Here is a 27,837-nt window from a genome sequence, read left to right on the forward strand (position 1 = left end):
CACGAGTATGACTAATCACCACTTTAACGACGTGATTTTTCAAACTTTATAATAAAATTCTAAAAAAAGCAATGTTATTTGAATACACTAAATTGATTACATTTAACAACCATGTTATGTGTCAATAGATGTGTACATGTCACTTTATTTAAAATAATCCACTGTTTTATATTGTTTTATTTAATTAATCAATATTCTTTAAAACTTTCACCTTCTCTCTCATCATCTTTCCCCATCTCTCCCCGACCTGTGCCTCCCTCTTTCTCCTCCCAACTCATCCATAGTTTTAGGTTTATTACGAAAAAAAAAAGAAAAAAAGAAAAAAAAAGGAACATCCTTAATTGACCACATAATGTAGTTAGTAATACTATTTAAACACACTTAATTGACCACATTAATTTACCACATCATATAGCCACTTATGTGGTAGTGCCCTGTCAATTAATGAAATTGGCTGATTGAGATTTATTTATTTTTTTAACTTTTTTTTTCAGATTTCTATATATTTTTTTCCAAGACCAGATCTGCTCCGCTGTGATGAGTCCATGCTTCACCGCCGTCCCTAAACTATACCCACCACCAATATTCGAAAGTTTAGAATTTTGAAATGACAAAAAGAAAACATCGTAATGACATGACATTATTTAATCATTATTTGGTTCCCTATGAGCATGATCTGCAAAGCTGTCCCTCGGATTGGAGAGCTCGGTTTGCTCTTTCAATTGACGATTTTCTCGTTGGATTAATTGCCCTCCTGATTTCATTCACAATGTTTCATTTGAAAGATTGTAACTCTTCTTGATTATAAGTATAGCATATTTGATATTTTTCAATTGTAAACACCAACACCTAACAACTCCTAAACTTCCAAATTGGAGTAAGTCTAATCCTAAAATCGGTAAGTGTAGTATCTAATAGTACAACTTCCATAATAAACACGCACAGTTCTTAATCCTTTGTTTTTTTAGAAGCTCTCTCATTGCTACTTCAAAACAGTTCTTGTAATTTTTGCTAGAAAGGTCCCCAGTATGTTAGACCGCACCAAAAACTAAACCATGTTTTACCCCAACCTTTCAAGTCCCATAGCACATAATCGAGTCAACAATTCATGAACTTTTTTGTCGAACAAGAATGGAACCTCAACGAATGCTTTACCCTCTACATTCTTCCCGTTATCTGTGTCACTTATTCCAGATAAAATTTCAAATGAGTATTTTAAGAGGCAATGGTCATACCAAATTATAGCTTCTTCTTTTTTAGGGCAGCACTTCCGAAGCTTTTGGCTTCCTAGATGGATACAATCTCTACAAAGTGAGAGGGAGATTCTACTCCAACATTGTGCTAACCCATAAACACCAAAATGTCTAGATCTGTCCATGACATTGATACTTTGATATCCACTAGACGAAATTGAGTTAGATAATCTTATCAGGACCGATTCAAGTTCACCTCAAAAGGAGCCTTGATTGGAAATTCTGATGAAACAATGCATTTATGCGCCATAATGATGGTTCCAAAAGCAGTGTGCAAAATAATCAGAAAGGGAAGAAAATCATAAAAGTAAACGATTTTGAATAAAACGTGTTCAATTGAGTTGGAATTGGGTTCAATTTAATTCTTCAATGAAAAACGCTTTTACATATATGATATAAGTGTTTTAAAAATTATAGTTTTCATTTTCTGTAAAGCCAAATACAAAACTTTTATATTATAAATTGGAAAATTTTTAAGGTACAATAAAACTGAAAGAAAAAAAAACAATTTGATAGGTAAGTAAAAGTAAAATAAATTATAAGTAAGAAGGTGAGCTTGGTACAGTGAAGTACGTCAAAGACATTATCCTAAAGCCTTTGTAACCTCCCTACGTGCAGGTATTGGCGGTCTACATCACTGGCAGACCCAATACATGCCTACTATGGGCAGCTGCCCACACTTAGGTGGTTTCTTCACCCATCTAGCCAAACACTTTGCAATAAAAATTAGATACTTGGCTAATATTTTGCACGCAAAATCCCCACTCAGCACCTTAAATAAGTAAAGCCTTCAAGGTTTTAGCCCAAAACCTCTTCTATATTGAAAATATCAAGGCCCGAGACTTAATAAACATATGGTCCAATATATAAAGCCTTAGATTTTGGCCCAAAATCATATATTAAAAATTTATTGAAATAGATTATGTGTTATAATATATATCATATTGCTATGAAAACCTAGACTTTGTAAGAGTCAGTTGTGAAATTGTTTTTTATGCCCCCATATGGGACTTTCACAGACGGATATGTTTCCAAATCACATAACCATTGCCCAAAATACTAATAGAAAGTAGAGAACATATATAAAAGTAGAAAAAGAGAGAATCAGATTGTGGTGGTGATTGTGGTATGTGATATTTTGATGGTATATCAAATGTGAAGGAGTAGTACCCTTTTATAGGCATGCAAGAACATGTAACTTTCACCTCATTAAACCAGAAAATTAAGGCATTCAATATATAATAATACCTAAAAATTAAATATGTATAACCCTCACAATAAATAAATAAAAACAGCCAAAATAAATAAATAAGATTTTTGTTTCTACATCCCATTTACATATCCGGAGGGTGTAAATGTGATTTTTGTTTCAATGGGGAAGATGTAAATTCAAAGATGTATATTTGATTTTATTGTCTTAATTCATTTTTGTGTTAAATTTTTTTGTGTGTGTTAACTTTATAAAATTAATTTTGTGTGTGTTAGTTTTATTTTATTTTTCCAAACAAATAGACCTAAATTTTTTTAAATTTAGAGAAGATATGATTTCATCCAACAAGAACCATTGGATCATAAAGTACATTTAATCTGAACCATTGGTATCTTATCACGTTTTTGCACACAATTCAACATCCATTATTGTTTCTATATGCATACAATTCAAAATCTGACATGATAGAATTTTATCTCATCTTCAACCGTTGGATGAGTTTCTCTTATCTTCATCTCAATCCCTTGATTCTCATTTCAAATATCGTTGATTTTCTATAAATATCAAAGCTATCTCTAGCATCATTTCATCAAAATCATCCATCTTATCTAAATATCTTTATTTTCCCCAAAATACATTAGCTTGTTAAGAGTTTCTAATAATTGTATCTTCACTAATAGCTAAGTAGGCATTACATAGAGCTATATCTTCTTCAATAAATAAATTTAGCAATTTGGCTCTTTTCGAACCTTCTCCGGTCCACTCATTTTGATGTTCACAAAAGAGAGCGAACAAAACTAAGAAATTGGAAATAAGCAATCTTTAAGGGAGAATTGAGAGTGATGAAGAACGTTTTTATGAGCAAAGGTTGTAGCTATATATAGAGAATCAGATTTTTTGAATCAATTTTCGGACAAAATTCCTTTAAAAAATCACAGCCATCCAATTTGTAGCCGTTGGCGGCCTTTAAAAAATCACAGCCATCCAAATGGTGGCCTTTCATTTCAAAAGCCATCCAATTTGTAGCCGTTTGCTTTTGAGTTTTGACAGCAATCTTTATTTTTTTGCTTTTTATATTTGGCAACTCCAACGGCTACGACCACAACACTCCCACATGTAATAAAGGCCCACCAAAAAGAAAAGCTGGGAGAGTGCGACTGTATTCGCGCTTCTGAATCAAATGGTTTTGGAATCCACCTGCTCTTCTCTCTCCTCACTCCTACTTTCTCTCTTGTGGGGCCCGTGGGGCCCATTTTCAAGATGTAAAAACAGATGTAAAGCTCCATCTTTTTTTACATCTCAGCCACGTCCTCTATATTTACAACCATTTACTACACCTACTTATACAACCCCCATTGATGATCCTCTATATGTAATTTTGTTTTTTCGCTTGATTGGAGGCATACACACATAGATTAGCTTTTGGTACATATTAATATGAACTCTTCAATCCATTAATAATGTAGCAATATTCTACCCTATACAAGGTGACGGGCACATTATCTTGGTCAATTGACTTGAACCACAATATTCGCCATCCATGCTACCATTACGTAGATGAAAAATGCATATCAAATTTTTATTTGGTTGGGAAAGATGAAGAATATAATACAAAAAACACTAGAACTGACAATGGGTTTTGAGGTTTCTTGTTAATTACAAATGGAATTCATTTGGCCCATTAACTCTTTCGATTTAATAAGGTGTCAGATCCAAAACATTCACCTCGAATGAGGCTCTTCTCTTGCGCCCATTTCATTGTGGCCCAAACCCAACAAAAAACCCAAAATGGCGAAACCCATTTTGGTCCCTAATTTCCATGTATGATATATCACATACTTTCCCACTCCCACCCTAACAGGTGCCTATATATGCCACCCAACTCTCACACACTTCTCATCCCATTCTCTCTACGCCTCCTAAACCCTAATCCTTTCTCGCAGAAGTTTTCTTAGATCCCAAATCTAGGGTTTTTCAATCAAATTCAACTGCGTTTGCAGCTCATTTGTGTTTTCTGTTAAATCGGAAGTGTGCGGTGATGAGGCTATTTGTGGACTAGAGTTTATGATCTGGGTTCTTCTCCCAAAAGTTTGATTACAAACCCTTGGCTGTCTGAGCACTCTTAAATCTGTTTTCTCTTATCTTCCAATCTGTAGTTTTGAAAAGTGCGTTTTTCCAAAGTCACCCATGTCAAATTTATTGGCTTTTTTATGCTGTAAAATTGTTCTTGTTTGTTAGGGTTTATATGGCAGTATGGAGCTTATGATGATAATTTTTAAATATCTTAGCGGATTTCAGTGAGGCCTTAGGGTGAATGATCTGATTGTTACACACACTGAGGCTCAAATTTTAATTATTTTTCCTTCAAATTTTCACAGTAGTTTTGGTTTGGTTTAAAGCGTGCAAATCTTGATTTGTTGGGTTGTGGTTTGCGATGATGAGATGAAGCACTGGACGTGTTTTGGGCAGTGGACGGGCCTTCTTTTGAGGGGGGTCTCGCCGTGAGCTCATTCTTACAAAACGACTTCTCCTTCCACTGAGCTCCATTCCCACATAATCAAGTTTTAAATTTAATCTAGTAAAATTGAAAACCAAATTGTGAAAATGCGTCCATTACCAATTCTAGAGGATTATTGGTTCCTCCTGATGTAATGGCTCGGACGCTACATTGACCTATGTGGCCATCCTGATCAATGGATACTCAATGCCATTGGATCCTGGAAACACCCCATACATTTACTTTTGATAAACATAAAACTTTATTTCAGGTTAATTCATAATAATAATAATAAGTCTTCAATCTAACCTGCTTGAAAACCATTATGTAAATCATGGTTCTGGTTTTCTATTTGTTTAAATTGGAATTTTGTGAACACACCTCGAAACATTCACCAAGCCCCACATTGCCCTTAGTCTTACATTAATTTTTGTTGTTGTTAACTTATTTTGTTTTAATGTATGTTTATATTATATTAATTTTTTTTTACGAGCATTTCTACCTAAAAAAATTTAAATTTGGAAAATATTAAAAAGACAAAATTTGAAAGTAAACACAATAAAATATAAAGTCCTAATGATTCAAATTTGTACTTAAAAAAAAAGAGAGGCATATTTAAATCTAGATAGAAACATAGAACAATTGAAGTACGTCCATGAAAGAAAAAAAAATGAAAGCAAAGAGGAGGAAAAAAAGAAGAAGAATGAAATGGTAAACATAAGGGGAAAAAAACAGGACCGTTGCAACATAAAAAATAATTTTTAATATTTTTCAATATGAAGGCCCGCTGGTTTTTCATGCTTTTGTAGGTGCAGTTTTTTAAAATGTGGGGCCTGCTGGGGTTCTAAGGCTCTATACAAGGAAGTCCACAAATTTTGGATTATCTTCGGTCAATTTCATGATATGGAGCCCAAAAATTCTCTCATTTTTTTTGGTCGAAAGGGAAACTTCATTGAAGGGAAAGCAGCCCAAAAGAAACAAGGAAAGAAAAAGATGGCAACCTAGGGCACAGACCCGCCCAGAAGCAAGCAAAAAAAACCACAAACATGCTAGAGAAAAAGAAAACAGAAAGTAACAGAAACTAGAGGGCCGCAAACTAGGATGTCAACAAAGGAGCACATCAGCCTCTAGCAAAAGGAGATTAACATGGGGGGCAAGGCAGACCATCCGATTGAAGAACAAACACAAGGGAAGAAGGGGGTCTGTCAAGCCAAACTTTATCGCACTTCGTCCTCCTAGCAATAGCCGCAACGGCTCTATTGGCCCGGCGAGAGATCCATCGCCAATCACAAAAGATAAAATTGTTGCAGCATCTTTTAATGGCAGAGAGGATGGGGTAGATGGACCAAATTCCTTTACGAATTTTGCCCCTTGCGCAATTCATGAGCACTTGGGAGTCCGATTCAATGACAACATTTGCCAGACCCATCTCAGCCGCAAGTGATAAACTAGCCAGAGCTGCGTGGGCTTCAGCTTCAAGAACCGAATTTGCAATTTTACATGCAGCAAATCCACCCATGAACATACCACCAGAATTCTGAATTACCCCTCAAAGACCAGCATCAGGATGAGTCGTTGTCCAACTAGCATGCACATTTAACTTGCTCCAAGTAGCAGGCGGGGGGGACCAAACATCATCCATGGTAAAGGTGGTACCAGGTTGGTGCATGGGATAGGAAACATCTTTCAGCAAATCAAAGTAAGAGATCATGCATTTTTTATGAGACAACGTTTGTTTTGGACACAAGGGACTGCCATCAAAGATCTTCGCACAACGACTACGCCAAATGCCCCAACAAGTATAGGCCATATGGGAAATAATCCAGGTTCTGTCAACACATAGAGAACTATGAGGCCCAATCACTTTGTAAAGCCATTCAGCCATAGAGGTGACACGTTGCCTATCAACACAATAGTTCATGGGGCTGCCAAACCAAACCAACTTGACCCAACCACTCTATATTTATGAGCCCCAAGGAGGTAGAGCCCAATTTAATGCTCCCATTTGGGGCAGTAACGTGGTTGGAACAATTATATTGAACTCTGATGTTAAATATTTTGTGGATTGCTCAATATTTTGTGGATTGCTCAAATATTTTGTGATATATTGAACATATCACCTTATTTCAATTTTCAACATTTAAGTAAATGTCTTTGTCCTTTTACTTTAATTTATTTTTATAGTACTTTATTTACTTAAGTTTACACTGTAACTATTTGGATTCAAATAAAAATACTAGAAAATCAAATTCCCACCAAATCAAAATATGAAAAATCGATTTTAGTGCAAAATACGATTTAGGCTAAACATGATGGCTCATTTAGTCAATATATACTTCATACTAAAATCCCATAAAATCAAGTTTTCTTAATTGATGTGTAAGGAATAAAAGCCGCCAAAAATTATCTTGAAAAAATGATTATTCCGAAAAACAATTTTTCATACTTAGTTAATTTTGCACCTCCTCTAAAAAATTTCTAGGTCCACCAGTGGGGAATAAAAGCCGTCAAAAATTATCTTGATAAAATGATTATTCCGAAAAACAAATTTTCATTCTTAGTTAATTTTGAACCTCCTCTAAAAAATTTCTAGGTCCACCAATGGGTGGAACAAATGGAAAATCCAGTGTAATGTTGTATTTGAGCACCAAAGACCATCCTAGAAGTGACAATTTATGCTACCTCAAGTGGTGTAACCAATTTCCTTGCTGTCCAAACTACCCATACCCACAACAACATTCTGAGTTTGAACAACCATCGAACTACTCCATCTATCCGGTCAACCCCATATGGAAATATCATCAAAGTCAACGTGGATGTTGCATCGAACCTTAGAAATGACAAGGTCGGACTTGGAATTATAATTAGAGACTCCCAATACAAGTTCATCACTGCAAAGATAGTTCAAATCACCACAAGTTTGGTTTTGGAAGTCGAGGCTTAGGCACTTCTTTGGGGAAGCATGTTTGCTTTAGAGAGGGGGAAAAGACATGTAATTCTAGAATCGGATTCAAGGTCTGTGACTCAATGCTTAAATGGTAATATTGCCATAGGGGCTTGGACATTGTATCCCATCCTGAGCAAGTTCAAGGAGCAACTTTCCAACTTTTTTAATTGTCATTGCTCTTGGATTCCTCGTTCAGCGAATGAAAATCTTTTGGCAACGCTAGCAAAGGAAAGGATGCGCACGGAAGTGTGGGTCATTAGACCCCCATCTTTTATGACCCATGTTCTGAACAAAGATGGTCTCCCTTGCCCTCCAAGTATTTAGCACCATATCTCCAGCTGAAGGAATGGATGCGTGTTAGGCTCTGCCTATGTCCTTGCTCATGTAACTCCTTTAGCTGTTTTATCTTTGGCACTAGCAGTGTTTTGCTTTTAGCCCCTGCTAAATTTGGTTGGTTTTTAACCTTAGGGACCATGCTATTTCCCTTTGTGGTTGGGCCTTCTTGATCTACAGCTTTGTAGCGGTTTCTTTGCTGTCTGTTGAATGCAACACTTCAGTTTTAAAAAAAAAAAAAAAAATCAACATCGGACATAAGGATTTAATTGGTCGGACTATTTGTGGAAACACATATTTCGCTGGCCAATAAAAAGACGATTGGAAAAGAAATATTCTTTAGGTAAACTAATTACCTGAATTAAATCTTATTTAATTAGGGAAATTATCTTTGATTTAATAGAGGAATATCTCCTTAAATCAACGAACCAATTTCCATGAAATCTCCTGGATTAATTCTTATCATCTTTTTGGAAAAGAATAATCCTAATAAAAAAAAATGATTATATTCCCAAAACCCTAGCATACAAGGAGAGTTATTAAATGTGGCTACACAAGCCATTCAAGATAACTCGAAAACTTTACTTAATCGCTACCAAAATTTTCCCTCTCCCTTTCTCTTTGCTGCACCCTCTTTAAATACACACACAACTTTGGCCACTCAGCTCTCCTTGTGAGAGAAAACTTCGACCACTTTAGCTATTGTTGTATATTTCTCAAGGTCCAGTTAAACTAACTTAGGCATCAGAGGGCCTTTGTCCAACATCCCCCGGGTGTGGTCTATTTACTCCAATTTATTTCGCAAGGATTGAGGAAGAAGAGAGAGAAAGAAGATCAAAGATTGAGGAATCAACCTGATATGCCCTGTTTGGAATTTTGCTCAAACATATTTGGTGCTTTCATTGAGAGTACAAGTTATACTCAACACATGTTCTTAACTTAAAGGAATCTGTTTCCTCCTATTCACCCTCAACTAAGGCATTCCAAACAACCATGGTTAAAAGTAAGCGCACGAGAAGACCGCCACTATGATATAATTTGAGACGAGTTTGATCCATAATTATAGTGCGACATTAAATTGAACTCCGCAATCCACGGTCGAAGTGACGTTCTACACGCCACAACAGTGGCTGCCATCATCTTTCCAGCCGGCGTTACACCTCATCTCGGCCTCATAGTCGAGAGCATTGCGCCGCCATCTTCCTCTACGCCTCCTTGCTACCCCGCGACCAGCACCATATTGCTACCACAACGGCTAGCGATCGACTCTTGGACCATATTGATATCGTAAGAGCTATGGATCGACTCCAACATCAACCTCCCTCACGGTTGGATTTGATGCACACCTTCATGGCGTCACAGCAATACACGACGTAGGTACCAGTCACAGCCAACTTGGTGCGGCCTCCAACTTTGGCTCCGTCGTGGAACAATTACGTCCATTCCCTCATTTGCCTCTGCCATTGATGTATGCAACCGCATATACCTCCAATAAAACCCTAGCCAGCGTATCGTTGGGGTCCATACAATTCTCTTCTTTAGATCAAAGCAGTCAAGCAGACCTTGGCCTTATGGTCGACCAGCTGGCTCAAAGAGTGGACGACCAAAATAATTTGGTTAGACATCTCCTCAGGCACATCAGCTTGGTCCAAAACCTTGGCCAGGGATCCTATGGTAAAGAGAGAAAGACAGATGTATGCACCGACATGCAACTCAAAAGGTCACATGCAGGTCGAACAGGAACCAGCAAGAGAGAAGGAGGGCAAAAATGTATCTGACATGTCACAAGCATTCGTGGGTTTCAGTTAAAGCAGATCGAGCCTCTATCGAAGATTAGGTTTAAAGACTAACTTACGTGAAAGGTTAGGCCCGCGTCTGATGTCCATGCCCACTTGGGCTTGCAAAGAATCATTCACGCGAGGCTAGGCCCTATGGGAGATCAGACTCATGATCTACCTTAAGAAGTGCTTGAAGAAATGCGCTTATTGGCCTGCCTCGAAAGGGCCAGTACAAGGCAACAAGCCATAAAAAAACCATCGCAAACTCAGTCTACCAATACGCCGCTCAGGCATGACATCCAAAGAAATCCACCCCCGAAAGTCAATGAGAAAGTCAGTCAGTGATGTTCACGTCATGGGAGACAGTGATGTTCACGTCATGGGAGACACTGACGTGAGCAGCAAGCCTGGCAAGTAGAAGACATCGAGAAGCTTGTGACCGACTTCGAGACTTGAATGTTGGAGAAGACTTGATAGACGCCATGCACGAGCAGGTAGACCAAGTAAACTACTCTCATTTCACTAATAAGATCGAGTAGCAAGCCTGGCAAGTAGAAGACATCGAGAAGCTCGTGACCGACTTCGAGACTTGAATGTTGGAGAAGACTTGAAAGATGCCATGCACGAGCGGGTAGACCAAGTAAACTACTATCATTTCACTAATAAGATCGAGTAGGCGACCTTGCCAAGGTGATTCACAACACCATATTTCAATCCATTTAAAGAGGATTCCGATCTCGATAGCCATCTGAAACATTACAAAAATGTCACAATTCTTTACAAATCTGAGGATGTGCTGATGTGCAAGATGTTTGCGATGACCTTGCAATGAGCAACACAAGACTGGTTACATACATACTCTGTCATCTAGGTCGATCAGCTGCTTCAAAGAGCTGGCTTTCGTCTTCACAAAGGAGTACACTTCCCACCGAACGATCAAGAAACAAGCTGATCGCCTATTCAACCAATGCAAAATGCCTGATGAGTTACTTTAAGATTACATCATAAGGTTCAAGGCATAGAAAGCTTACATCGTATAGTGTGATGATCCTCAGCTTTCAAGAAAGGCTTGCCAATCGAGCATGACTAATACCGTGAGCTAACTATCGCTCCTATCCAAACTTTAGCAGAAGTCTTCGTGGAATACTAAGAGCTCTGGGATGATGATCGAATCGCCTCCAAAAAAACTACCAAGCAAGTAGATCAACCCTCCAAGCTGGCAAGTCAGCGAAATGACAAGTTCAATAGCAAGAACAACTCTATGCGCAAAACAGAACCCCAAGGGGACGCCTAGGCGGATGTGAGCTACGAAAAGTTTGCCATTCTGATATATCAAATCATGGCTCAAGTAAAAGACAAGTTCTGGCTGAAGAGACTGCCACTAATGAAAGGAGATCTTGATAAGAGGAGTACCAACAAGTACTACGTCTTCCATTGGGCACACGGGCATTATACAAATGAGTGTTATGCTTGGAAAATGAACATCGCGGAGTTGGTCAAAGAAGGCTATTACATAGAATTCATGGAGAAAAAAAGCTATCCAGCAGATAGAGAACCGCGATATTGCTAAAGAGCCTCCCAAGAAAGTCATAAGGATTATTACAATTCTGGCCGACTCTGAGGAGTTCGGGCTAACCAGTAAGGAAAATGAGAGGAAGATTAAACATGCAACTCAATATGCCGCACAATGACGCCTTCATCATTAGCATTTAGATTATGCAGGCCATGATCGATTGACTAAGTGTGGACGAGGGTAGCGCAGCTAACATCTTCCAGCTATCGATTGTCTAGCAGATGGGCATGGAGATCAAGATCAACAAATCAGCTAGGTTGCTAAATGGCTTCAATGGTGCAACCTCGGTTGCTTTGGGCACGATAGACCTCGATGTCTACTCTTCCCTGTGATGAGCTCCTAAATCTTCATTATAATTAATGAAGTCTCCCCCATATAATGGCATCTTGAGCAGACCAATGATTGACAAGATCAACGCCATCATTTCCGCCACCCACCAGAAGATCCGCTACCAGGCTAGTAGTAGTGTTGTAGGACAATTAGAATCTCTTACTAGTTCTATTTGTAATATATTATTATTTTTCCATTATAGTCTATATGATTATTACATCCAAGATATACTAATGTTTGGTTTGGCTACTTTGTCTCGTAAAGAGACATGTTTGCCTTAAACTTTAATCAACATGTGTTTTCATTGCTTTTGTGGTCCAATATAAATGTAATCACGGTCTAATAAAATGTGGATCCAAAAGAATTTCAAATTAGTTGAGCTATATATATATATATATATATATATATATATATAGTGAGCTTCGGTTGAGGGATTCTTCATATTTGAGGGACACTCTTGTAGAGCCCACTATACATTGTATTTCATTAATCCAAACTGTTTACTTTGTAGATATTCATTCAAAGATCATCTATACAAAAAATCACTTGAATTCGATATCATTTGACTACTCAATTAACTATTGAAATTTTAATACTTTCTTAAAAGGGTAAACTACAGTAAACCCCCAACCTATAGGGTCATTTATGAGTCCATATTCGATTTTGGGGACATTTATGAGTACATACTCGACGTCACGGAAAACCTACAATTTGCCCCCTCCGTTAGCTAGACCGTCAGGAAATCTGTTAAATGCTAATGTGGCAAATGTGGGTTCCATTTTTTAATGAGGTGGACTTACAGGTGGACAAATAAATAATAAAAAATTATGTACATGTTAAAAACAAATTTTAAATTATATTAAAATCATTAAAAAATGAAGAAAAAAAAAATCTCCTCTCTCCTCCTACATAGCCAACCCTCTCTCCCACCTCCAAACCCAACTCTCTCTCTCTCTCTCTCTCTCCCTCCTTATCCCCTTACCCCAACTTCTCCAGAAAGCTCATCCTTCTTCTCCTCAAATTTAAACCCATTTTACAACAACATTAGGAAATACAAATCGTGAAGAAACTTGGAAAAGAAGAATATTGGTAAAGTACTGTGATAGGTTGATTTCCAAAAAACCCATTTTACAACAACATTAGGAAATACAAATCGTGAAGAAACTTGGAAAAGAAAAATATTGGTAAAGTACTGTGATAGGTTGATTTCCAAATTACCACATTTGAAACAAGATTAATTTTTGCAGATAATTCCTCTTGATTAATTATTAGTTTCTGGATAAACTGATAAACCCATAAACAAGATTAATTTTTGGAACAAAATGATAAAGTTTAAACAAACATAAACCTGAAAAAGAACATTGCCCAAAAAGGCAGATCCATCACCAATAACAAACGACTATCAGAACACAAAAAACACAGATAATTCCTCAAATTTAAACTCATTTTGCAGATCCTAATATTGTTCTAGCTCCGGCGAGATCTGAAGAACGACGACGAGCTCGCGAGTTCTTGAGAACATTCCCCATGGCATGTTGCGAAGACCCAACCACCTGGGTTTTGCAGATCATCCTTGTTCATTCTCGACAAGCAGGACCAAGAATGAAACGACACCGCATCGGCCTTGAAACCCGACTCCTTCACTCTCTCCCCGCCACCATAGTCCTCATCCATGGCCGACCCCTCGCAAAGCCCTAACCCTAAGATCTCAGCCTACTACCAAACCCGGGTGGCGCATCACGACATCGTCACGAGCGACTGGCTGGCCCAGGCTCAAGTTGTCGTCTGCCAGAACCCAGACGAACAAGGTCCAATCGTCAGCGAGGTTGAAGCCAAACCCGGTTCTACTTCCAGCAAGCCCTTCAGCGTCATCGAGGAGTTCAATAACTGGAGAAAGCAGCCCGATTTGGCCGAGGCCGTGGCGGCGATTCGGGCCTTGGCGTTTGTGATTCGGTCCAGTAAGGCCACCACGATGATGGAGCTCGAAATTGAGCCTGGGGAAGTTCCTTCGTGTTCTTGCATTCTTTCAGAGAGAGAGAGAGAGAGAGAGAATGATTTTTCTTTTTCTTTTGATTTTAAATGAAAATTAATTATTTAATATAATTTTACTTGTTTTGTATAATTGTTTATTAGTTTTTTGTCCACGTGGGTTTAGGGGTTTAGACTCGTAAATGACTTGTAAAATCGGGTATAGACTCGTAAATGACCCTATAAATTGAGGGGTTTACTGTAGTTTACCATTCTTAAAATACCGTGTTTATTGATTTTGTAGGACATAATTAGAATATAATAAGGAATCAGATCCAAATGCATGTCAAATTTTTATTTGGTTGGGAAAAATCAAGAATATGATACAAAGAACACTAGAACTGACAATGTGGTTTGAGGTTTCTTGTTAATTATAAATGGGATTCATTTGGTCCAATAACTCCTCGATTTGATAAGGAGTCAGATCCAAAACATTCACCTCCAGTGAGGCTCTTCTCTTGGGCCCATTTCTTTGTGGCCCAAACCCAACAAAAAAACCCAAAATGCCGAAACCCATTTTGCTCCCTAATTTCCATATATAACAAACTTTCCCATTCCCACCCTAACAGGTGCCTGTATACACCACCCAACTCTCACACGCTTCTCATCCCATTTTCTCTACGCCTCCCAAACCCTAATCCTTTCCCGAAGAAGTTTTCTTAGATCCCAAATCTAGGGTTTTTCAATCAAATTCAATTGTTTTTGCAGCTCATTTGTGTTTTCTGTTAAATCAGAAGTGTGCGGTGATGAGGCTATTTGTGGACTAGAGTTTATGATCTGGGTTCTTCTCCCAAAAGTTTGATTACAAACCCTTGGCTGTCTGAGCACTCTTCATCTGTTCTCTAATCTTCCAATCTGTGGTTTTGGAAAGTGCTTTTTTCCGAAGTAACCCATCTTACCTTTTTGACTTTCTGGCAGATCCCATAAATTTTTTCTCAAATTTATTGGCTTTTTTAAGCTGTAAAATTGATTTTGTTTGTAAGGGTTTGTATGGCTCTACATTGAGCTTATGATGATAATTTTTAATTATCTTAGCGGATTTCAGTGAGCCCTTAATTAGGGTGAATGATCTGATTGTTACATACACTGAGGCTCAAATTTTAATTATTTTTCCTAAAATTTTTTACAGTAGTTTTGGTTTGGTTTAAAGTTTGCAAATTTTGATTTGTTGGGTTGTGGTTTGCGATGATGAGGTGAAACACTGGACGTGTTTTGGGCAGTGGACATGACCTCTATTTGGGGTCTTGCCGTGAGCTCATTCTTACAAAACGACTTCTCCTTCCACTGAGCTCCATTCCAACATAATCAAGTTTTAAATTTAATCTAGTGAAATTGAAAACCAAATTGTGAAAATGCGTCCATTACCAATTCTAGAGGATTATTGGTTCCTCCTGATGTAATGGCTCGGACGCTACATTGACCTCTGTGGCCATCCTGATCAATGGATACTCAATGCCATTGGATCCTGGAAACACCCCATACATTTACTTTAAATAAACAGACTTTAATTTAGGTTAATTCATAATGATAATTAGTCTTCAATCTATCCTGCTTGAACACCACTATGTAAATCATGGTTCTGGTTTTTTTTATTTGTTTAAATTGGAATTTTTTTAAAGATAAGGGTCTCGGTTTTTTTTGTCTTTTTGGGTCTGAAGTGGATTTCATTAAAAACCCACAAAAGGGCATAACAATACACCAAAAGGTGAGATCCAATCAACTGGGCTCATCAACAAAGCGAAAATGCCAGAGGTCCAAATAAAATGCAAAAGAACCAATAAGAAGTTAAAAACCTAGAAGGCATTAAGCCCATACCAAGGCCAAGAAAGCTAACAAATCCTAACCAAAATTCAACAAAGCCGCCGCAGCCATTGCATGAGACGACATCACCGGGACAAGTCGAAGGGAAGAGTTGCCACACCCAAGGGGCACAAAGCGAAAAAATTGCACGACCAACAAATCCACCCAAATACCTTATAATCCCACATATTATAAAGACACATACAAGAAAAAAAAAGCCAGCCACAAGATCATCACCTTCCAAATCAAACCTGACAAAGCACCAGAACAAACACAAAAACCAAACAAACATTAACATAATAGAAGGAGCTGGTGCAAGCACCCGAGAAAGAGCAAAAGCTCGAACTCTACACATCTTCAGAGTTGTGAGTGGGAAATCGCGTTTTCGGCTAGCCGAAGTAGCCACAAGGTTAAGCCAGATCAAAAGGGAGGAGAAAATTTCGGTGGGAAGGACCAAGACCGTAGAGGAGGGATTTGAATGGAGTGTGTGAGGGAGATAAGTAGAAATGGATGGAGGAGAGGACAACTGAATACGAGGGATGAGAAATAAGGGGGGATCTGGGTAAATAAAGGAAACCGTAGGCATAAAGCCTCAAGAGTTCAAGTAGAGCTTGAGCAAAACACCCACAAAGGGGAGAACAACACCCATCGAATGGGAGAGCAGAACACCCACAAAAGGGGAGAGCAGAAACACCCACAAAGAAGGGGAGAAAACGAGCAACAGATCTCCACAAGGAAATCCACAAGCAGTAAGGAGCAGGCTAGAGAAGAGAAACCAAAGGAAAGGGGAGGAGGAGAGAACCTCCTTCCTTCCCCCCCCAGGTCGTGCTGCGCCGAGGTGTTTTTTTTTTTTTTTTTTTCACAGAGCGTAGGGTTACTATCAATCTTGTGCTTAAGTGAACTTTTTCACACAAGATAAACTGCCACATTTCTATGCGCTTGAAACATTGTTCAAGTCCCACTTGAATTGTTAAATCGGCTTTTGACATAAGAATTTAGGTGGTCGAATTGGTAGGGTGTAAATCCAAATCAACTTGTCTGGTTTAGTTTTTGAAGATGGATTTGGATTTGACTCAAATTCATTTAAAATTTCATAAACTCAAATTTGTAGATGGTTTTGTGTTGAATCAAATTCATTTGCTCAAAAAAGGCCCAATTCATATACTCCGATTTAGGTGAAGTGATATATAACTTTGACATATTAGTTGGAGCCGAAGTGTAGATTAAATTTGAGTTCCAAAATTGGTAAATAGCAAATTGAAAGTTTAAATCAACATCATATTTCTCGTCCCTCGAACTGATGTGCTTGATATCAGATTAGATTATTGCAAAACCTACTAATACAAGAAAAAAAAAAAAAAGAAGCTCAAGATGAATTTCTTCGCTGTATACTTGTTAATAAAAACCCAAATGTCAAGAAATAATAAGCAGTGTATATGAAAGATACCTTTCCTGGTATCTATAATGTGACAGTTTTTGATTTTGGAATCTGTATATGAATGAAAGATATGAAAGACACGTTTTGTGGAATCTGTATGGGCAAAGCTAAGGTGTATTATTCAATGTACAATTGGGAAGGACCTGAGGTTTAAGGTATTGTTGGAAATTTGGAAGGACATCGTTTTACAAGAGAAGGGATCTTCATGGAAAAACTAGAAGAGGAATTCAAAGTTAGAAATATTTTAAAGAAGGAATCTCTTCTGGTCTAAAAATCCTGTTGTGACTTTTCTCTTCGACTATGAACGATGGAATCGTCCGTCGCGGAATATATAAAACAATCGATTTGAAAATTATGTAAGAAATGAAATATCACAATGTTTTTTTTAGGGATGCAAGTCAAGTTTAGGATTTGTTCTGTGGAGGAAATACAACTTCCATCCGTTTATGTGTTAAAATCCTTCAAAGAAATTGACTTGTGTTTTCATCTTTAAGCCTGTTAATTAACCTTCCAACAATATTAGAAGGATTTTAATAATAAAGATGAAGGGTGCCGCAGAGAGACCATTGAAAATTTTGGTCTAAAATTTTAAGAGCTGGTCACAGAGTGTCCTTACCTGATCTTTTACTTACAAAATCACTAAACATTCATGAGATTATAAAAGGGCATAAACGACTTAAAAAGTAGAGGTAAATCAACACAAACCGAGTATACAAAAGAAAAAGAAAAAGACAAGGCAATGTTATTCTGATTAATACATGTATTCTCAAATTCTGGGATGGCAAATCAACGCATACTTTCTTAATTGTTTGGCAGTAAAATGGATTCTTATATTCCGAAAGAGGGAGGGCAAAAGCTCCAACGTCTAGTACGTTTTCCCTGGGTAATCCGGATGTGCTCGGTTCTTGCTGAACAATAAAGAGTCACATATTGTACATTGGGGGCCCTCCAATGTCTCATTTAGATCCTAAACATTCATTCATTTCTGAGCTTTACTTCTTGGATGCAAGATAGATGCCCGATATTATGGCCACCCCTGCAACTGCTACACCGAAAGATTTAAGGACTTTTGCGGTGGAAAATAGCGACTGCTGTGAAGGAATTTCCATAAGATCCTTGACCTGCGATACATAGTCAAACACAGAGAATGAAAATCTAGAGATAAGTAATAGGAAACGTACACTTGCCACCCAGCTTTGGTGAAACACAAGAAGAAACAATCAATGAGAAATCAGAAAGCAAATCTAAGGAGCCATGATAGGTAAAGGTCCTGAATTGTGTGCGCAACCACTTCCATTGCGAACTTGAGTGGTGCACATGGACTTGTTCTACAGGAAGAATTTAGGAAAAAGGAACGATCAACCAACCACAACAGGCTGCTTCCAGTGCTTCTTGATTCCTTGGAGGTGCCCCTTTCCCACCACTGCAACTACTGAACTATGCTCGGTGGCAATTCTAAGGAGTGTAGATGACATGTACCTATTAGAATCAGATCAACAAACCGATAAGAATTTATGCACAAGAACTAAAAGTCCAAAATTGCAGTTGAATAACAGGTTCCCCAAAGATGCTCTGTACAGATGTATGCGATTCTTAGTAAGGCTTCTATACAATTGTTTTTACTAAATAGGTGCCCTGATTAATCAACTCTAACGTTGCAGTTGGATTGGTGAATTTGGATAAAATCCACAAAGCAAAATGAAACCTTTGTTTATTTACACTCTCCAACCTCCACAAGCATACATGGAGCTTGTTCTTGGATAATTTCAAATACTTAACATTAGAGCTTATTTACTACCTAAACCTCTGTGATCAAGTTGTTACATGTCTTCCATGCAAGGGGAACTGACAAACACACTCACTGTTTCTTTGACTTTTCAGTACCAATTCCAGCAGAAAGAAATTGAAGATACAATGGCAGAAAAGAAGAGAATATTTTGATAGGATGATAGGTAATAGATGTGGCATCATCTTTCGATCTTAGTATTAGTTTGATAGAATGAATAACTCGGATGAATACTTACTGGTCTCGCTCATGTACGAGTGTTTCCATTAGAGTTGGGTACTCCTTGCTCATCTCTTGAATCACAAGAGTCAGCATGTCAACATCATCCATTTCCTTTAGCTGAAGATAAGCAAGACCAAATCAGTAATCACAAGGAACTAAACATTAGAAGCATAAAAAAGTGGTTTCTTTTCACCGAATCAAGAGCATACTACCTTAGATGCTTACCATTTTATTCAGATCATCAGGACTTGGTAGAAAGACTGCTTGAAAAAGGAATGAATATAGTAGTTTTATCTTATGCCAAAGTGGCATTTTTGCCCACGTCCTTCGCAATGTAATCTGTTTCAGCCGATCTCAAGTCATATTAGAGTAGTTCTTGACTAGGAAAATAATACAAGGTCTGAAGCAAAGTAGATAAGATTATGGGAAGACAGCCTACAGAACACTAAGTTAGCATAGCAGGGTCGGTAAGAAACAAAGAAGAGAGACAGAATAAAGATGTATTGATATTAGAATTTTGAAATGCCACAACCTTTGGAAAGAATTGACATAAAAGAGAATTTCGGGCATAAACATTCAGCAAGGCTGGTTAATTCATCCTCTAGAAATAATCTTGACAACAAAACAAATAAAGCTAAGAATTTCATAGGGAGGCATCTCATCATAACCAGCCTTCGAGATGCAAAATGCATACAGTTAAATTTCATTACACATGAAAATTACTTGTGTTAGGTAATACGCATTTCTTCAGTCAACGGGTGGCAGCGGCCGCATAGGGCAGGCTGCAATTGATAGATATCAGGGCATCAAAAGGATAAGGTATAATGTATGATACCTGCACTGGGCGGTCACCAAGTATAACCCTACCACCATACTTCATTGCTTCTTCATATGCTACACGAAACTCAGCACCAGGAAAAACCTCAAGCTTACTTGAAACCTAACAGAAAATTCACACAAAAATTACACCGCCTGAATATACTGACAACATATGGAAATAATGCCTAGTATAGTTGGATCAAAGATGTAAACTTTACTGAAATCATACATAAATTTTCATACCTTGGCAAGGAACCAGCTGTAAACAATTCCAAAGGCATTATGTTTTTTCTTCCACATTTCTATCATTTCGCCCATTGTCGGTACCTGATGAACTAAATGTATTGGTAATCATTTTTATTTATTGGAAAAGCAGAGCAACCACAGATTCAGACCTTCAAATTCTGAGGAGTAAGTGCAGCCACCCGACTGGAGCATAACTCCAAGAAGACAACCTACATTCATCAAACAAATTCCATAAACTTTATAATTTAACACAATTTCATGACATAATTGCCACAATTAATTCAACAGAACCTTAGTAAGCAAGTTTCGAAATGGATAAGCACCTCTGGTTTCAAATAGCTAATCACTGCTTCAACTTCTCTGCATGACTCCTACAACCACACACAAACCAAAGACCACAGCTTTTCATTTCCAAACGAAACGTATACTGCAAGATTCGAATTTTCTCACCAACCAAACACGAAATTGTCTTACCACCGAAACGTGAGCCGTTCCAACCAAGTGCACGTCGCAAACGCCACCCTCAGCCGTAGACTCGCACGTGAGCACCACCACGCTCCTCGACAGCTCCTCCGGAAGGACCTTCCTCTGGTCTGAACTCTCGGCCGCAGCGCTCGTCGAAACGACGTCGTCGTCGTACTCGTCCCTCGGCACATCGACACCGACGATGCTATCCGACAGGTCTTCAATCGTAGGGTTCTCGACGTGGACGAAATTCTCGGCGGCCGGCGGGTCGGGCACGAGGGATTGCGGGTCCATAGCGGGCCGTTTCGGGTGGGGCTGACGTGGACCGTTGGCGGTGGCAGAGGCTGTAAATCTGGCTTTCCGTAGGGTCGAGAATTGAGAGAGGGTGTTCGGAGAACGACGCAGGGAGAGGAAGAAGCGGGGTGACTCGGGCGAGTAGAGTCGGGTGACCAGGCGAGTCGACCGATTCATAAAACTTTGTGCCAATGCTGTCTCATCAAACTGGGGACTGACCGTACCTCACTGGTTAATATGAAACGGGTATTTATATATAGTCTGCTATATATAGTCTGATTGCGACACGTGTACGGTGAGAAATGAAACGGGTATTTATATATGAAGGGCTTCACTTTGCTCTGCAACTTAGCTCTTAAGCTTAATCTGTGATTCTCTCGCCGACTTCGGATAGTTTATTTTGGTTAGCGATGGTGGAGAGGAAGCTTTTCAAGACGAAGCTGTGTGTTTTGCATCAGAGAGGGCGATGTGCGCGCGAAAGTTGCTCCTTTGCTCACGGACAAGCGGAGCTCCGTCGTTTCTCGGGCTCCTTTGACGGTATTTTTGCTCCTCTTGCCTCTTTTCCTCTTTTGTTTCAATCTTCAATGATTTAGTCACAAGCTTGGCTTATCTTTTGCCAGTTGGGTTTCTTTTCATTTTTAATTTTTGGGAATTTTTTTTTTTCTGGTTTGCTCAACAATTACAAACCCTTTCTTTGATTGTAATTAACTGTCAAGTTTTGTAATTTAGAGCAAGTTTTTACTGCTTTTAAGTCATGTTGGCATGTTTTTCGTGAGTGGAAAAGGTCTACCATTTAACTTCTTGTTCATGATTTTGATTGTTACTTGAAACAATATGCTCCATTTCAAATTACTTTATTTACTTTGAATTCTGCTTACATGAATGAATTCAAGTGATTCAATGCTCTCTTTCTGTCTGTTCAAGTTGTCTTGCAATTTATGATCATCTAATGTAATCCTTCCCTTGTTTGAAACTATGATGTGTCTGCAATTTGGATATTATTTTCGTCTGATGGAGCAAATGGGACCACATATGTTTAAGGACTCGGGAGTTAAGTATTATTCCAGAAAAATTGCAGATTTAGTCATTCAGCGGTTAGAGCTGCCATCAAAATCTCCTCTTGAGAGATGCTGCATTGTCAGCTGTGTTGGTGTCGCCAAAATTCCAAGTTCATATTGATTAACAAGGTCACTGTACTGATTCTTCAGGATGAATTGTTCTAGGTGGTTTATGTTTTAACTTATAGCCAATTCCGATTGTGGTATTCCTGTGGGGAACCTCGTCATTATGATTCATCTTCGATATGTTATGATGGATTAGGTAGTTCTGGAATATATCTTCTTCTCTAGCCTTGAGACCCAAGATGGTTTTGGTGAATATCCATACTTTCTACTTGCCACTTGAATTCTGCGGTTTGTGAATTTCACGGAGATCATGGCATTTTTATTTGTCTTCTTGAATTATATTGTCAAGAGACTTCATGGATGGAGAAGAATCTTTTATGGGAGTTCTTGCGGAAGAAACTAAATTATTACGGGTGCTTCAGATAATTTATATCTTTTATCCTTACATGGAACCTTGGCGAATCTCTTGACCTTTCTGATTGCATCTCATCCTTATTGCTCAACAAGATGATGGGAATGCCAATTTTCCTCTATCCAATGCTTCTCTGATATATGAAGGTTATCTGTAAGCTCACACATGGGTTTACTATATCTATTTCTTATATGAGAGCAGTAGTTTCTATGGCCCCTTTGAAACTGGCAAGGATTCAACATAACTGTTCATTATTATGTTACTCATGTTATTCCATGTAATGGTAAGCTTAGCCTCATTATCATATAATGGGCGGTCTCCTTGTTTCTTCTGACACACTAATTCATAGTTTTTAGATCTGTTTGACAGAAAATCTACTATTTATAGGTAGGCGGGACTCTGGAGGTGATGATTTGAGGGATAAGCTTGAGAGAAGGTATTCTCCACGGGGAAGGTATTCTCCACGGGGAAGGTATTCACCAGAGAGAGATGCAAGAGGCCGACATGTACTTCGTGGTTAGGAAGCGTTCTTATATAATTATTCTGTTGTATTGTTCTCCACATTTTCCTTTCTTTAGTTATAGAACTTATTTTGGTTTATAGTCCCCTTTTTTTAACAGTTGGTAAAGTTTGACTGTTGTGGTTGACCACCATTCAAAGGCGAACAGAACTTTTGACTTTCATTTAGCAATATTTTTACTTCTGTTCCTAAATTCTGGCTGATCTTTTCCTCTCTTTTTTTTTTCCTACAATTTCTTTGGAAATTAAACAGCAGAATATAGTCCATCCAGGTCCCTTGAGAGAGAAAAGTAAGTTAATGGATCCCCTTGCAACTTTCTCCTCTATTATTGTCTCACCCTCTACCTCTGTGATTACTGCAGGGAATTTGTTTCCATATATATTTGCTTTGTGGATGCCGCATATTGAGCATTTATCCTTCTAATCTCTTATAAACAGTACCAAAGATTTTCTCTCACTTCAATTTTTTCTGACACTTTAGCACTTGTTTTTAGTTTTGAATATTCCTTCGGTAACAGCAAACGAAGGAAGAAACAACACTTGGATGGCCAAAGTGATATTTCTGGAAGTTTGAGAATTTCAAATGAGACTGAACATGAAGGTAAAGAAGCAAATTCCAGAGGTGTTCTTGAGGAGCAGGTCTGAAATTCTGGTCAAAGGTTATCATCATGAGTTCATTTAAAATGCTTTCCTAATCTTGGTTGAAATTATATTTTGATATTCTTCCTTCGAACTCGGTGCAGTTAAAGCAATTGCAGTCAGAGATCAACATGCTTGATCACCGCAGATCTCAATTAGGGGTCAGTTCCAATTATTCAATGTTTATTATTGGTTTTCATTTATGTAAATGCCTACATCCCAAAATTACAAGGTCTTTTGCGCAACTTATTTTGTACATTGTTAGTGAAAATACTTGACCAAAAAAAAAAAAAAAAAAAGTTTGTGAAAATGATACATCATACTGTAGTCAGTAAAAAGGTATTTAATCTCTCTTGCTGTTATCTTTTGCAAGTTGTTTTAGGTATATCTTCTTCGTACACGACTTTCATTAATATAGTGGGAGTAGAATGTTGTATTAAAGCATTCCAGATCAGTTATAGAGTACTCTTTTTTGGAATACTCTATCTCTGTCTTTTCTTTCGTTTTGTCTCTCATTTGTATTGTACTGTCTGCTTACTTCGGGATGATTGGTTATATTTTTGGCGTGCAATGCATTTGTTATTTCAGGTCTACCTGGAAGAGAAGTCTCAAGAAGTGGATAGTCTTACTTCTAAAATTAAGGAGCTTGAGGCTCAATTATACAAAGAGAAAGAGGACTGTAAGAGGTACTAAAGATCCTATAAGGAATTTGTATCGTCTGCTACAGAGTAGTATGTTTACTGACGTCTTACTAACTGATGACCGGTTCTTTCTTCCTCTTCTTTGGGATTTCAAAATATTCAGGATCTCCTCCAAAGTGAAGAAGTTTGTAAAAGCACATTCTCGTAATTCAAGGATACAAGATCAACTAAAGAGGCAAGGTTTTAATATAGTTTTAAATTCCTCTGGTTGCTTTTGCATTCAATCATTATTGGAGTTTGTGGAGCTCTTGCAATTTGATTAATTGTTTGAAAAATCTGTAGATCACAGGTCCGACTTAATAAGTTGGGAGATCAGCTTGCCTTAGATATTTATGGAAATGATGTCAATGAAGAGGATTCGAGCATTAATATTGTTAGTGATGGTGATGGTGAGACTACTGGTTTTCCAGTAACCCCACATAATGAGCGGCTGAATGATGCTTCTCCAAGCAAGATAAGGCTGGAAGCTACTAGGGATTATGCCAAAGAATCAAAACAAAGTGGTAGGTATTGACATTCCATGTATAGGATTTTGTAGACTTTATGAAATATATAGGGATTGAGTTTTCGCGTTCTCTCTCTCTGTCACTCTCTTTTAGATTTGAACCTCCTTTTTGTTTGTTGAGAGCTGATTTAGTATCATAAAAACCCTTTACAGTCTCATTTTTTGTGGATAGTTGTTAATTTTCTCTCTTGAATATATTTAGACTTCTTTAGCTCATTTTTTAAACAAATGTGGATTTTACTAATTTATTGATATTATCGCTTGTCATGGATGCATTACTAATTTATTCATATTTTACAAAACAAATATGAATATATTTAGACTTCTTTAGCTCTTTGATGGTTTGACTATGTTGTTGAAGTTGTTTGCATAATGGATACCACAGTTATGGTTTTTATTGTTGGCGCTTACACTCTTGTGATATATGCCAGCTCATTCAACAAGAGGACATCTGACCACATCAAGCAGACCAAAGAAGCTCTCTCGGTGGAACATACACCCTGCTCAATCAAATTTTGACAAAAAAAATGAGGCAGTGAGCAATACAACTGGCAGTCCAAAGCAATTAGCAAACGAAGGCAAGCATGATAGGAGAAAAACTGCTTCCTCTAGCATCCTCTCTGCAGATATGGTGCATCTTTTTTACTTTCTAGAGGAATTTTATTTAATTAGTATGTAATTGTAGATGACATAATCTTTGCCAAAGCCACAACCTATATATATTAGGCACTGCTCATGTTTATCCTTGCATTGAAATCTTTTGGACAACAAATGTGCAGTTGAAGATTTCGGAGTCAGCCCCTGTTGTACCCTCAACTAGCATGGCGGCTCACCCAGTTGACACAGAAGTTGAAATTGAACCAGAGGATAAAATTGAGATGGTTGGGAAAGCTTCTGGTAAAATTGAGGAAGGAGCTGCATATGAGAACGTGAGCTTTTCATTACCACTTCCTCCACCTCCAATCCCTAAAAATAACTACTCACAGGTAATTATTGCTTCTGGTTGCTTATTGAAGTTCTTACTTATGCACTTCTTCTCTTTGAATAAGAACATACTGTGCGGTATGAGAATATGCAGTCAGTGCCGTGCAGCTTGTATCTCTCTCTTTTGTCAATTTATTTTGGTTTCTGATAGAGTCCCATTTTGCATGCAGTATGAGGGGGATGATGAGATTATAGATGTGCAGGGAGCTGACTAGGAGACGGTGCAAGCTGATGTCGTTTAACCGTTTAATCATATTTAACAGTGAGAAAATAACTTTTGATAAAGTATTTGGCAGGGTCGGATGATTAATCTCTCTGTTTGCAAATAGTTGGAGTGATTAGTGAATGAGCATGCAGAATGTACACAAAATTTGGTAGACTTACAGTTTTCCTTTGTTTTCGTTAATTGATAACTCACTTAAGTATTTCTTAACCTTCATTTATTTGTATGGTGTGGGTTCATCTACTTGGTCGTTCCATAAATAGAACTTGTTTTTGTTATCACTCACTTTGCCCAAATAAGGGCAGCACTGATCAAGCTATTTGCTTGCATCAGCAGCAAACGTCTTACAATTTGTGCTCGAGTCTTTTGGCTTTGGCCTTAAACAGTTGAGCAAAGGTCAAATTCAGCGAGAGAAACTCTAGGGTATGTTTGGTACATCGTATTAGACTCTGGATAGGAGTAAATAGTTCATGTCAGCTGTTTGATGTCAACTTGTATTATTTAATTACTGGACTATATTAAACGGATTAGGTTTTTAATACTCTCCTTACCCGACTAACTAATACAACCCAAACACCCTGGTTTAGATAATACACGCTTAATTATAAGATTAGGAAAAAAAACACGCTCTACATTTCTTCTTTGCTATCTTCTCCTTAGAAATTCCTCGTCACCAGGGGATCAGTCATATTCTTCACCAGCTTTTACAAATCTCCCTTTGACGCATTTTCTAGTATTAGCTCTGGCCTTCCTAGAGGCATATCTTATTTATTTACCAAACCTGCACATCAGAAACAAAAAATCTCTACAAGTAAATATAAGCAGATGTTGAAAGATTATGAAGATATATGTTTACATACTTCGTTGGCAAAGAGAGAGATAGAGAGAGCTTATATGACATCCCGACCCAAATTTAAGTATTTGTTTAATTTAATTAATTTAATAAATTATAAAATTACAATTTTGCTCTCTGAGATAGAGTTATTTTGGTCACTTTTTAATAAAAAAGTTACGAGCTACAGAAGCCTAGTGGCATAATCGTAAATATGTTGAAGTTCAACTTTTAAAAACCCAAATTTTTTTTTTCCTTCTCTTTTTCTCTCTCCCCCGAAAACAGCCCCCTACACAGCTGATCGGTTTTGTGGCTGCCACCACCACTTCCAGCCACCAATCTTGATGGGGTTGGTACCAAAAGAACTACCGTGACCTCCTCTCTACATCCCACCCCATCCCCACCGCTGCCGCCGGAAAATACCAAAAAGCTGCCAGTTTTGACCCAAAACTTCCTACTTTCGTTCCGGCAATTTCGGCTACCAAATTTGTCGATTTAGGTATGCTTTCTCATCCTCTCAATGTTCTCTAGCTGATGGTTGGGTTGATTAGGATCGATTTTTGAGTTTTGAAACTCAATTTACAACTTTAAGTTTCAGCCGGTTTTCAACTAGTGTTTCCGATAAGTTCCGGTCACTTTTTGGTCTTCGTCCAAGAACAAAAGTTGATCCGCTTGTTGTTCGGATCACATAGGTATATGTATTGAGGGGTAGGACACTATTTGGGTGACCCATTTGATCCTAAAATGATTCACATGTTGTCCCGAGCACGACGGTATGCTCGGATTTGAATTTTGTTATCATTTGACTATCGATCGAATTACGCATATTAGGCATTATCCGGGTTCAATATGTTTGGACTGTTGGATCGACTCCAATTT

At 38.0% G+C, this 27,837-nt stretch overlaps 2 protein-coding genes and 8 non-coding genes across 12 annotated transcripts; 9 read left to right on the forward strand and 1 right to left on the reverse strand.

The window, feature by feature from the left end:
- Positions 1–4,489: 4,489 nt before the first annotated feature.
- Positions 4,490–4,587, forward strand: LOC117623643. The gene has a single exon (XR_004585172.1). It is a non-coding gene; the product is annotated as a small nucleolar RNA Z157/R69/R10 (small nucleolar RNA).
- A 132-nt stretch (positions 4,588–4,719) lies between these two features.
- Positions 4,720–4,807, forward strand: LOC117623648. The gene has a single exon (XR_004585176.1). It is a non-coding gene; the product is annotated as a small nucleolar RNA R11/Z151 (small nucleolar RNA).
- Positions 4,808–4,891: 84 nt separating this feature from the next.
- Positions 4,892–5,008, forward strand: LOC117623652. The gene has a single exon (XR_004585180.1). It is a non-coding gene; the product is annotated as a small nucleolar RNA Z152/R70/R12 (small nucleolar RNA).
- A 70-nt stretch (positions 5,009–5,078) lies between these two features.
- Positions 5,079–5,201, forward strand: LOC117623656. Its single transcript, XR_004585184.1, has one exon. It is a non-coding gene; the product is annotated as a small nucleolar RNA snoR80 (small nucleolar RNA).
- Positions 5,202–14,683: 9,482 nt separating this feature from the next.
- On the forward strand, positions 14,684–14,781 carry LOC117623644. The gene has a single exon (XR_004585173.1). It is a non-coding gene; the product is annotated as a small nucleolar RNA Z157/R69/R10 (small nucleolar RNA).
- Positions 14,782–14,952: 171 nt separating this feature from the next.
- LOC117623649 lies at positions 14,953–15,044 on the forward strand. Its single transcript, XR_004585177.1, has one exon. It is a non-coding gene; the product is annotated as a small nucleolar RNA R11/Z151 (small nucleolar RNA).
- Positions 15,045–15,128: 84 nt separating this feature from the next.
- LOC117623651 lies at positions 15,129–15,242 on the forward strand. The gene has a single exon (XR_004585179.1). It is a non-coding gene; the product is annotated as a small nucleolar RNA Z152/R70/R12 (small nucleolar RNA).
- Positions 15,243–15,312: 70 nt separating this feature from the next.
- Positions 15,313–15,435, forward strand: LOC117623657. Its single transcript, XR_004585185.1, has one exon. It is a non-coding gene; the product is annotated as a small nucleolar RNA snoR80 (small nucleolar RNA).
- A 2,416-nt stretch (positions 15,436–17,851) lies between these two features.
- LOC117620931 (traB domain-containing protein) lies at positions 17,852–21,309 on the reverse strand. Its single transcript, XM_034351192.1, has 9 exons — positions 20,735–21,309; positions 20,584–20,631; positions 20,410–20,469; positions 20,258–20,341; positions 20,031–20,135; positions 19,421–19,534; positions 19,212–19,312; positions 18,555–18,666; positions 17,852–18,308 (listed from the first exon to the last, which is right to left on the reverse strand). Exons 1-9 carry the CDS (start codon positions 21,194–21,196, stop codon positions 18,180–18,182), a joined length of 1,215 nt encoding a protein of 404 aa, XP_034207083.1. The 5' UTR covers positions 21,197–21,309; the 3' UTR covers positions 17,852–18,179.
- A 47-nt stretch (positions 21,310–21,356) lies between these two features.
- On the forward strand, positions 21,357–26,369 carry LOC117620930 (zinc finger CCCH domain-containing protein 13). 3 transcript variants are annotated; one of them, XM_034351190.1, is made up of 11 exons: positions 21,357–21,556; positions 22,943–23,071; positions 23,331–23,364; positions 23,569–23,713; positions 23,818–23,874; positions 24,302–24,399; positions 24,518–24,589; positions 24,697–24,917; positions 25,351–25,550; positions 25,699–25,905; positions 26,074–26,369. In XM_034351190.1, exons 1-11 carry the CDS (start codon positions 21,430–21,432, stop codon positions 26,116–26,118), a joined length of 1,335 nt encoding a protein of 444 aa, XP_034207081.1. In that variant the 5' UTR covers positions 21,357–21,429; the 3' UTR covers positions 26,119–26,369. The 3 variants fall into 3 exon arrangements, with proteins under 3 accessions (XP_034207081.1, XP_034207080.1, XP_034207082.1); XM_034351189.1 differs by having other exon boundaries at positions 21,358–21,556; positions 23,328–23,364; XM_034351191.1 differs by lacking the exon at positions 22,943–23,071 and having other exon boundaries at positions 21,358–21,556; positions 23,328–23,364.
- The last annotated feature ends 1,468 nt before the right edge of the window (positions 26,370–27,837 follow it).

The sequence above is a fragment of the Prunus dulcis genome, chromosome 3 (assembly GCF_902201215.1).
Source record: "Prunus dulcis chromosome 3, ALMONDv2, whole genome shotgun sequence".
NCBI classification, from domain to species: domain Eukaryota; kingdom Viridiplantae; phylum Streptophyta; class Magnoliopsida; order Rosales; family Rosaceae; genus Prunus; species Prunus dulcis.